The sequence below is a fragment of the Pygoscelis adeliae genome, unplaced genomic scaffold (genome assembly GCF_000699105.1).
Source record: "Pygoscelis adeliae isolate BGI_AS28 unplaced genomic scaffold, ASM69910v1 Scaffold520, whole genome shotgun sequence".
NCBI lineage: Eukaryota > Metazoa > Chordata > Aves > Sphenisciformes > Spheniscidae > Pygoscelis > Pygoscelis adeliae.
Genome location: NW_008823971.1, coordinates 160893 through 172352, shown reverse-complemented (window position 1 = coordinate 172352; position 11460 = coordinate 160893). Strand labels below are relative to the sequence as shown.

At 48.6% G+C, this 11460-nt stretch overlaps 1 protein-coding gene across 1 annotated transcript in view; it reads right to left on the bottom strand.

The window, feature by feature from the left end:
* The window catches only part of ZFHX3 (zinc finger homeobox 3), a 110882-nt gene that overhangs the window by 2519 nt on the left and 96903 nt on the right, over window positions 1–11460 (bottom strand). Inside the window, exons 7-8 of the mRNA XM_009324700.1 lie at window positions 10908–11010; window positions 4057–9513 (exon numbers count right to left, since the gene is read on the bottom strand). Of these exons, the coding sequence (XP_009322975.1) occupies window positions 4057–9513; window positions 10908–11010 (5560 nt within the window). The remainder of the gene's footprint in view (window positions 1–4056; window positions 9514–10907; window positions 11011–11460) is intronic.

Here is an 11460-nt window from a genome sequence, read left to right as displayed (position 1 = left end):
CAGTCCCCCGGTGCCGATTTCTACTCTCACAGCTGATAGTAGTTGGGGGCAAGAGGAGTGTGGCTCCCGGAGTCACATCCATTAGTCAGGTCCACTGCAGTTGGCAAATGTGCTCCTAAAAAGGAACGTTTTGCTTGGGAAGTCCCTCAGTGCCATTTGGGGAAAATAAAAATGAAACAAAGCTCTAACATTCTGCCAGCACAGCCCCATACACTCCATGGCTCTGGAACCAGGAACCTGCTGCAGGATCCACCCCTGCCGCAAAACCGTTCAACAAAATCTAACCTTTCATTAACAAAGCCTGAGTTCTTACAGCTGCAACGGTAACTGCTCAAAGGTGGTCCGAGTATGAACAGTCGCAGAACTAGGAATCAGCCATAGAGGCACAGTAACTTTTATTTTAGGTTGTTCCTCTTCTGTGATACATCCAGTGGGAGAGGAGAGGAGAAACTGCCCCTTTTGGGGATGATTTGGGACACAGTGGCAGCTTAAAGTCTTTTCCAAGAGGAAGCATGCCAGCAGGGAAATCGCTATGCGCAGGGCAGGTGGTGATTCCTGGCAGGGAAATCCAGCTGCTACAGGGCTCCTTTGCCTTGTGAAGGCAATGTAAAAGGGACTCGAACACAGCTAGGGGCTAGGGCCAACAGCTCTGTCTGAGCTGCAGCTGCCCCATTTATCCTGGTGAGGTCTTAAATCATCATAATTGATCCTGAGGAACAAGTGTAGGCATCCTCAACCATCTCATCCCTGCCGCTAGCAGGCAGCCCAACACCCACCAGGTCCTTGGCCAGAGCAGATGGTAGGACCTGGGGCAGATGCTGATGGAGGGAGCACAAGATGGAAATTCTGTGCAAAGACACACATGCTCCTCAGGCTTCCGGACACCAAGCCCCAGACTGCTGCCTGCACAGTTGCATCACAAGAGCCCGTCACTTAACTGTGCCCTGTAAAGTTGGTGTAGCCCAGAAGGAATCTATACTTCTCAACATACAGCACAGGAACCACTTTCTTACAGCATCATGCTCTGAGTAGTAGCTGGCAGCTAAGGGGAGCAAAGCATTCTCCAAAACCTGGCTACACTACACCCTGGTATAAACAGCTCATTTGTCTACAGTACTGCATTCATCCACTGACGCTGGAAACCTGCACCCAGTGCTGGCCTCCCGAGCGAAGGGCAGGAGGCAGAGCCACCACGGATCTGCAGAGGCCAGCCTGGCAAAGCAGCCCACAGGAGGGCTGGGAGGAGGGCAGCCAAGAGCTGGGAGAATTCAGTGATGGCTGATGCAAAGCCCTTCTGAAACCTGCATCTGCTCCTGATGCGGTATTGAGACAATAGTGATTTGTGAAGGTATGAAGTGTATGAAGTGAGCCGCCACGCAGCAGCCTTATAGATTTCAGATAAGGGCATATTATGGATAGATGCCATTGAAACTGATGTTCCCTAGTTGAACGGTCCCTGAGAGGTTCAAGCGCAGGAGCAGCAGCTAATTCATAACATTCCTGGATGCACAGCCTTATCTGCTTCGACAGGCTTTGAGCTGAGATGGCCTGACCTTTGGAGCTTTATCTAAAGGCCACAAATAGTCTGTTTGACTTTCTAAATAGCTTAGTCCTGTCTAGGCAGTCACTGATTGCTTTTAACATTCATAGTATGTAGCCCCATCTCCCCAGCACGCATACTGGTCTTTGGAGAAAAATGAAAGCAACAATGTAGATTGAAGTGCAAAAAAGTAATTTTAGATCTTGTTATAAATTTGGGGTACTAAGCAAACAGCACAGAGCTATCTGCGATAGGCTGACAATATAATTCGCCAAAGAGATCCTCTTGGCCTAGTTCTGGCCTCTGACATGAGATCTTTGGTAAGAACAGAAGTATCGCATGAAAAAGTCCTGGCTACCCTCCCTTCAGGCAGGTAGCTAGGACGAGATTCAAGAAGCAGGGATGGGCAGGCAGCAGCCCCAAATGGAAGAATTTCTAACAGCAACTGTTTTTAAAAATGGTTTAATTACAATGACCTATCCTACAACTATAGTCAAGAACGATTTTACTTTCACTTTGGGGTCGTGGGAATTGTTCTGTAACTATGCAAAAAAAGTCTTGCAGAGGCCCTAACTCCCAGCAGAAAGCTTTTCCAGATTCCAGGAAAACTTACTCTGATCTTTTCTGCTCTCTGACAGGACCTTCTGACATGGACATCAGCAACCATGCTACAAGGTGATCCCCTCTGCTGCTCTCATGGAAAAAAGGATCTTGACTCCAAGAGAGTGGATCGTCTTTGGAAAGGCCAGAACCCAACAAATGCAGTGAGATTTAACTCTTTTTGTCAACAGAAGGTATTTCAGAGACGAGCAGTAATGGAGAAAAAGGTGAACACAGCCACTTCCAAGGGGAGAGAAAGATGCCTGTTTTGAGTCATGGGTCTCTAATGCTCTCTTTAGGGTGTTATATCCAATGTCACTCCAACCACACACAAACTTCAGGCGCTAGTGATGTGATTTACAGCGAGCAGCTCTGCAGCCAGCCCCCCCCGCGACTGTCAGATGAGCTGTTCCAAGTTGCACGTAGCTGCTCACACCAACTACTATCTTTTTGCCTAAGACTTTGATTTGCTTATCCAAAGATTTACCTCCCGGATGACAAAAGAAGACGGCAATTTTATTAACATGACACAACCATGTCACCTGGCAGCATCTGCACTGAGTTTTTCAATCTGTTGGAAGAGGAACTTCAGAGTCAGCCGGCTGAATAAAAGCATCAGAAAGTCTTTTTGGAGACTGACAGCACTCTGGTTTCGGATTAAGAAGCCAGGAAGATGCTCAGATCCTATCTAGGCTTCACACCATGGATTATAACTCATCATTAGCCAATTAGTTCAGTACAATAAGAGAAAGTTATTGTTTCTGGACACTGTCTAATAGCTGTAGACCTGTATTGCCACAGTGCAGAAAACAAAGGTGCACAGTGGCATATGGTGTAACCATACCAGGCGTTACAGTGTCATGGGCTTTCCAGCCTCAGACAAACTCAGCCTGTTGCCGAGACAAGACACTGGAATCAGTTCTTGGGATATCTGTAGATGTAGAGCAGCCCTGGTGAAAGTAACTTGAAGAGGGATCATCAGAAGTAGAGAAGTCTGCCAAGTGAAGGCAAGTCTCCTAGAGAACATCAATTACTCTGTCATGAGTGGCAGTTCAGACACAGGCACATCTCTGGGGTGCCACGGATGTAGCAGCGGTGAAATAAGGCCCTTGGAACAAGTTTTCTAGGTCATTGCTAGTCTACTGAGCAGTATCTTCCACTGCCAGTGTTTGCTAACATATCTTATACTTTCCACCTGTCCACCACGTACAAGGGAAAGGAGCATCCTCAAAAAATGAAGTCCAATATCTGGGATTAGGCTGCCCAAAGGACTGCCAAATTTCATTTTTATGTTAAGAAAAATCTTATTAAAATACAAAGTAGATTTGTCCCATGACTACACTGTTGTTTGTTGAGAAGGTATTTTCAGGTTGTGCCCAGCTATTGCTCAAAAACCAATCCACAGCTGCATCGGGATTTGTCCTGGAGGTCACCATAAGGATGCTACATAAAGATGCTCCAGGTTTTTGTCACCAGTGCTACCAGGCACATCACACTTTTCCCTAGAAATAGTTCAGAATTATTGAAAACTTGGGATGGCACTACATAAACTGAATTTAATAACAAAAGGAGAGGTATAATGAACAATGCATTCAGCACATTAGTCCTCTTCCTGTTCCATTTGATAAATCCTCTATTTTCCATTTCCTTGAAGGTGCTTCAGAATTTTTAGTCTGTGCTAATGAAACAGAGATACGCAGCGTGTCTAGACCTTGCTCTATTTCAGACTTTGCTAGAAAACCCGAGTTCAGGAATTAAAGATAAAATACCTATTGCTCATTCACTGTCAAGTAAACATGCTTGACTGAAGGGCCGGGTATCCTATTATCAGTCATTCTCAAGGGAACATCTGCTTGTGCTAAAGATGCGTCAAGTTAAGATGTGTCTCTGAACAGTGTGATAATATCCGCACCCACCTGTGTTGGATGGAGTGAAGCCTGGTAAGGATGGGCTGTTGAGGCCTGGGAGCAAGACTGGAGGGATGCCCTGTAGTGCTGGGTATGCAGCAGGAAGGTTAAGAGCTTGCAGAGGGGTGTTATCAAACATGCCCTGCTGTTGAGCTGCCAGACCAAGAACCTCATTGGCTTTTTTGATCCGGTCCAGCTCCTGCTGAGCCATCAACTGACGTACAGTAGCTGGGTCAAAATACTCCTTTTCCTTATCCAACTGGCTTCCAATGGTTTCTTTAACTTTGGAGATATGCTGTTGAGAGAAGATATGGTCACGTACAGACAGTCGAGCGCTGTACTTGATGCCACACAAAGTGCACTCTGTTTTGGGTCCCTCATAACTTGTTTGGTTTATACCAAAATGCTTGGCCATGCTGAGTTTGGACTTCTTCTCCTTTGCCCTAGCATTCTGGAACCAGACCTGAACAACTCTCTTTGGCAGTCCAATGTCATTGCCCAGGACCTCACACTCCAGCATGGTAGGTGTCCTGTAGTCATTAAAGCATGACTTAAGAACTTTTAGCTGGAGATTAGTCATCTGAGTGCGAAAGCGTTTCTGTCCGGGCCGATCCCCGCTCTCTCCAGACTTGCTGGCTGAACCACTCGCACCAGGGCTGGGTGAGCAGGGGTCTGCAAGGCTGGACGTTTCACTATAGTCCACAGTACCTTCATTATCGTACTCTTTGCTGTAAAAGCTGGGAGCCGGGCTGACCAGGCCAGAAGACAGCCGATCTTCATATTCAGACATTGCTATCATGGCAGCTTTTGTCAGACCTTCACTGGGTCCCGATGCTGATTTGGTTTCGGTTGCAATCCCTGTTGCACTATCGTTGTCTGCGTTCCCTTCATCTCCTGTTGTAGTGTCTGTGATCGCAGTGTTGACAGAAGAGCAGTCATCATTGTCCAGCTTTGTTTGGTCAAAGCTCAGGTTGACCGAGGACATGGAGGGACTCTCGAAGTCTTCTATCCCTTCCACCTTAATGGAGGATGGACTCAGCAGAGTTCGAGGTGACAGTTCCATGCTCTTGTTCACTGGGGAAAGAGGAACGCTCTGTCCATCACTGCTAGTTGGTGGCATGTGGGAAAAGCTTGCTCCATCAAAGATATCTCCCTTCATTTGGAGTCCCCCATCACAATCTAAGAGCATTGCAGACAACGTCAAGTTGTATCCAGCTCTCTTAGCCTCATGCCAGTGACGGGATCGGATATGAGCTTCAAGAGCTGTCTTTGCTTTAAAGAGAGCTCGGCAGAAGGGACACCGTCTATGGGCTTGGGCAGGCCCTACAGCTCTGAATTGCCCCTTCCTTTCCCGTGCACGGGTGTTCTGAAACCAAACTTGCACCACGCGTTTCTTCAAGCCCACTTCATGTGCAATGTGATCCAACATTTTCCGTGTTGGGTTGGAGTCAAGCAAGTATTTCTGATAAAGAATTTCCAGCTGCTCTGGCGTAATGGTTGTCCTTAGACGTTTATCCCTTTGTGGTTCTTCTCCTCCAGTCCCACTGTCATTTTCTCCAGGGCTTGCACTGGCCTTTTCCTCCAGCTTTCTCTTCAGTGTGTTCATTGTGGATGTTGGAGTTGATGGTGAAGTGGCTGAGCTTGCTGGAATCTGTGGTAATGTTCCAGATAGCAGCTGGCTCGCAAGTAGTGGATTACTGGGATCAAAAAGCATGAACGGCATATCCAGCGTTCTGTCCAGGAATGGGGGGTGGATAAACTGGTTCTGTGCACTCAGAAAATGAAGCTGCTGATGCTCCTGCCAATGGTCAAAGGAAGGAAATGCCAGCTTACACTGGTCACACTGGTATGGGATTAGCTGAGGAGGTAGGTTTGCCAGCTGTTGAGGGGTGGATGTGTGAATGGGTTTGAGGGAGAGATGTGACAGCTGAGAAGGACTTGGGCTTGACTGTGACAAGGAGCACTGAGGGGGCTGAGGAGGGGGAGGTGGCTGTTGCAATGAAGAGGGGGAGGATAACTGTGAAATCTTTTGGTGTGCTGAACTTGTCTTTTGTTCTCCTTGGTCCTGTTGCTGCTGAGACTCTTGCTTTGGTTGCACTTGCTTCTCTTGCGTTTGGTTTTGCTGTGTACTTGGAGGTTCAGACTGCTTTGGTTTCTCATCTGTAGCTTCCACTTTAGAACTATAGGTGGAGGAATCATCTGCCTCTGCTGTGAGTTGCAGAAAAGCTGAGGAGGTTGCATTGGCTGAAGACGTAGGTGTGCTGTAAGCTTGCGAGGGCATTGGTGTGCTGCAGGAGGAACTGGTTGGAGTCAAGAGCTCCATTGCATCCATAGAGTCTTCATTCTGGCTATCATCCTGTCCATCCTCATCCTCATCTTTGTAACAAAGCTTTTTCTGGTGTTTAATGAGATCAAAAATGCGCTGAAAGACTAGACTGCACTTTTTGCATTGGTAGTTCAAGTTGCTTGTTCTAATATACCTGTCATTTGTAAGCTCCCGTCGTTCCCCGTCTTTGCCTTCTCCCTGATTCTCATAGTTTTTCCTAGCTTTTTGACGGGCATTCTGGAACCACACCACTATAACACGCGTTGGGAGGTTCAGCAAGTTAGAAAGCTGCTCAAATTCATCATCCTTTGGATAAGCATTGGCATCAAAGAAGTCCTGCAGGACTCTGAGTTGGTAGTCAGTAAAGCGTGTCCGGGAGGACCGCTTGCTTCCCCAGTACTCCTGCTTTTGAGGTTCTGGAGAAGGAGGCCGTGAGTCTATCTTCAGTTCTTCCAGGCTGGTAATGGGAGGATTACTGAAGTTGTATGGGGAATCCTTGTTGCGCTGGCGTTCTTTGAAAAGAGTGTTTCTGAACCAGTGCTTGATCACTTTCTGAGGCAATCCAGATTTGTCCGCCATCTCTTTGATCTGTTCCTCACTTGGGGAATTGTTAATGTCAAAGTACTGCCGAAGGACTCTGAGTTGGTCATCGGTGATTCGCGTCCGTGGCCTCTTGTTCTGCTGCTGCTGGAGAAGGCTAGGGTTGAGCTGATGCTGGTACAACTGGGCCAAGTCGGCAGGCAGAGGGTCTACGGGACCAAGCTGGGGCGGCAGCTGAGCAGGTAACGTTTGTAGTGGCATGGTTTGCATCATAAGTGGTGAAAAGATGGGGAGCTCCATTGGCATGGAGAGCTGGGTGAGTGGCACAGACGGCTGGGCTGGTGCGATTGTAGGAGAGGTAATCGGTGGGGCTGAAGTAGGAATGGTAGGAGTAGAAGCCGGCTGAGGAGGTGCTGGAGGGAGCGGAGGTGGGGGTGGTGGAGGTGGTGGCGGTGGCTCTGGGGTCTGAGGCCGTAGCGGGTACAGTTTGTCATAGTGTTCTCTGTATTGTTTGGCAAATCTCTCTAACTGCTTAAAGGGAAAGTAATGTTGGTGAACGTGCTCTTGGTGGCTCTTCAGGATGAGGATGTTTGAAAAGAACTTGCCACACGTATCACACTCAAGCTTTTCCAAGTTCTCACCTTGCTCTGTCTTCCCATTTTTCTTCTGCACCTTCTGCTTGTTCTCGTTATACTGAATGACAAGCTCAAAGCCAAAGTTTTCCAGCAAGGCTTTTGTGGCATTCCCTCTTGCATCAGAGGCAATACGCGGAGGCAGTAAGGAGGGTTCCGAACTACTGCCTGGTACAAAGTCCTTCTTCTCTTTGGGCTTTAAGTTATCAGGCAGAGACTCCTTAGATGCTACATTATTGTCTCCCCTCTCTGCACTTTCCCTTTCCCGTGGGGTTTCTTTTTCTTTCTCCTTCACTACGGGTTTATTCTTCTTCTCAGGGTGCTGGCTCTGCTGTATAAGGACGGAGTGAGGTTGTGACAAGGACAGCTGACCTTGCTGCTGCTGTAAGAGCTGGGGATGGCTCTGTTGAGGGAGCTGAACTTGAGCCTTCAGGTCCTCCAGCAAACTTGGACCTGTACCAGTCAATGTCAATGCACCACTGGTGACAGGCAAGCTAACTTCTGGATTGAGCTGGAACTCGGCACTGGGGATGTAGAAAGGAAACAAAAGATGCTGCTGTTGCTGAAGCTGCAGAAGGGTCTCCGTGGTCATCGGAAAGTGCGGCAAAAGTGCTGGGTTGAACAGCTGAGACTGCAGGAGAGCAGCTTGCTGCTGCAGTTCTTGTTGCAGATGGGCCTGGACTTGGGCCTGTGCCTGTGCCAAGGTTTGAGCTTGCTGCTGCTGCTGCTGCTGCTGCTGTTGCTGCTGCTGCTGCTGCCTGGATGCAATCATGTCTGCCAGCTTCTTTCGGTTTACCTCTTTGGGCTCTGAAGGGGAGGAGATATTAGTGCTTACAGGGTTACCTAAAGAAGGAATTCCCACATTGTCGCTGGATACCTGGTTGAGCAGGCTGGGAATGGGAGTTGTGCCTGAATTACTTGTGTTGGTGGCTGTAAAAGTATTACTGTTGCTAGTGCTCACTGGACTTGGCGTGGATGAACCCAAAGAGAGACTGCTGCTGCTGCTGTTGCCAGCTCCGTTACTACTGCCGCTGCCCCCAGCCGCCTCCAGCTTGGCAGCGCGAGCCTTGGTTTGGTGCAGGACAGACCTCATGTGGATCTCCAAGGTTGAGCTCTGACTGTAGGCCACGTTGCAGGTGTTACACTTAAAAGGCTTGTTGTCTGGGCTGCTGGTAGGTTCAGGCTGCCCAGTAGCAGACTCTTGGAGGGCTCTTTTCAGTTTATGCAGATGAGAAACTGAATTGTAATGGACCAGGAGAATGTTCTTTTGCGTGAAAGACTCCTTGCAGACTGTGCACTTGTAAGGGCGAGACGGATCTAGGAATTTCTCCATAGTGAAGTTAGGGCCCTTCCTGAAGGGTAAGGCCCTTTTCGGTTCTGAGCCAGAGTCCTCTTGCACCGACCCTGAATCGCTACCTGTCGGGCTCTGCTTATCTTCCAAGTCGCTCTCCTCCTCCTTATCTTCCTCGACTATTATAGTGTGGTCTTCTGCAAGCGAAGGATCGCCCATAGCGAGGAGGTCCCCGTTGACCAAGAGACCACCATACAGCTGCTGAATGTCGGCCTCGCTCAGCTCCAGATGGCTGGTTTCCAGGTGCTTCTTCAGGGCCTGGAAGGTTCGGAAGCTGCGCTGGCAGAGGCAGCACATTGTGGCCGCTCGGATGACATGGTACTGGGAATGGAGCTGCAGCTTCTCAATGGTTTTGAATGCCAGGCTGCACTGGTTACAACGGTACTTGTAGACGTGGCGATCGGATACCGGCAGTTGAGGCCGCTTTGCGTGAACTTCATTGAAGTGTGTCTGCAGGGCTGCCGAGCTCTTGAACACCTGGTTGCAGCCCTTCTTCCAGCAGAGGAAGCCGGAGTCCTCCCTGGCAGAGCTCTGATCGGCCGGAACAGGCTTGGGATCTCCACTGTGCTCTGCAGTTTCCGATGGCAAAAGACTCTTTCCTGAGTCCTCAGAGATCTCTGTGAAAACAAAATTAGAGCAAACCTGAAAATTACATGAGCACGCAAGAGCAGATCAACACCCTTTTTTTGTCCCTAATACACCCGTGTTTTTTTTCTCTGCAAGGTGATAGGTATTTATAACATTTCTCCTCTATCTTAATTCATGTATTTTAATAGCAGCCCATTACCCTCATCATGGCCCATTGCATAAACCTACACAATTTACTTTCTTGCCCACTTTGAATATCTGGAAATTATTCACACACACACGTTCCCTTAGTGCATTTATCACCTTTAATTCTTCCTTTTAAGTGAAGGCCATTCAGCCACCTGTCTGTCTTTGCTGTTTTTCTTTGATGTCCTGCCTATTTTCCAATAAGAAGGTTCATCAAACTGAACGTAGTATTTGAGTCTTGGTCCTATCAAAGCTAGAAACAACAGGAACGAAATTCAGGTCCTGCTGGCAGCAGCTCAAAGGGTGCTGTCTGAGGGAGGATGGGAGAAGAAGGAACAAGCACGCAGGGCACTGCCACTTTTCCAGGTCTAAGAGCACAGTCCTGCTGGAAAAGACAGCGTGATATCGGTAGAGGCCAAAAAAAGGGATCCCGTTGGCCAGGGCAGCGTTAGCTACCCTGACTGTGCCAGTGCTGCCCCACCAGCATCACTGCCTTGGGGCCATCTGCCTGAAAGGAAACGATGGCTGTCTTCATTCCCAGATTCCTTGCAGACCTTCCAGTAGGGCACAGAAGGAAGACCGGCATTGCTTCCCTGCCAGGTTTGAGATCAGACACTTCTGCCCATGCAGAATGATTCTCGGGATGCTCTCACATCACACGACAAAGCCAGGACCAAATAGCCATGGCTTTACAGCCATGCCTTCATAACACAGCATGGCAATGAAAAAGGCTGAGGAGATTTGGGCCGGATAAGGACCGCAGCAGCTCAAAGCTCCCCAAACTTTATGCCCAGTGTCCGTACTTGAGCTATGATGGCAGCAGAGCAAGTACAGCAGAGATGGTAGCACAGTCTGAGGAGAGCAGCAGCAACCTTTGGCATTTCTCTACCAATCCCCTCAGCCCTATACCACCTCTGCTTTTCACCGCTCACATCTGGTCTTCTCCTTCGCAAGGATTCAACACCATTGCCACGTGAACTACCACACTGGTGAGCTGTGCTCCTCAGCTCTGAGCCGCCCTGCTCTGCTCTGCCATGGGCACACCCGGGGCACCAGCCTGTTTGTGGCACAGATGAAGGCAGACGGCCCTGCTGAGCACCCTCCGACTGTGGCTCTCAGGATACAGCTGGGCACATGGAGCTAACCCGGGCGGAGATGTCCCCAGACACAGTCCCTGACCAGGTGATGGGAGCCTGGGGAGTGGTGGGACCTGTGGACCTCATTGACCCTCACTTACCAGCTTGCTTCCCCAGCTCCTCTGTGACAGAGTTCCCGTCTTTCTCTGGAGCGGCTGCTGGGAGGAACATGCTGCTGGGCATCATCACCTCAGGTGTTGTCACCTGGAGACAGAGAGGGAAGGATGTGGGGAGAAGAAAAACACAGGAAAATATTTTAAACATCTTCAGTGGCAAAATTAGACACCAGTATTGTAAAGTCAGGGGCGTCACTTTTCATAGCTCACTGAAGACTCATGTTTATTAGACAAAGCTCACATCAGTCAAAAGTGTTTCTACAGTTACATTCTGGACATAATTAGCAGTGCACACTTGAAGAATAATCTTATTATTAATATTTTTCCTTTATGTAGAATTCAGACTTTGATCACTGACAATGTTTTGTCATGGGCTGTGAAACTTCTTGTGCAACCAATTAGGTAGATAAGTTGAAAGGCCCACCTTAAGCTGCTGAAAACATAATAAGGCCCCTAATTAAATCATACCTCGTAAAGTACACTGTAATCTTGAACTAGGGAGCATTGCAGCACTGTTTTCAAAGTGTATCGATGCAGG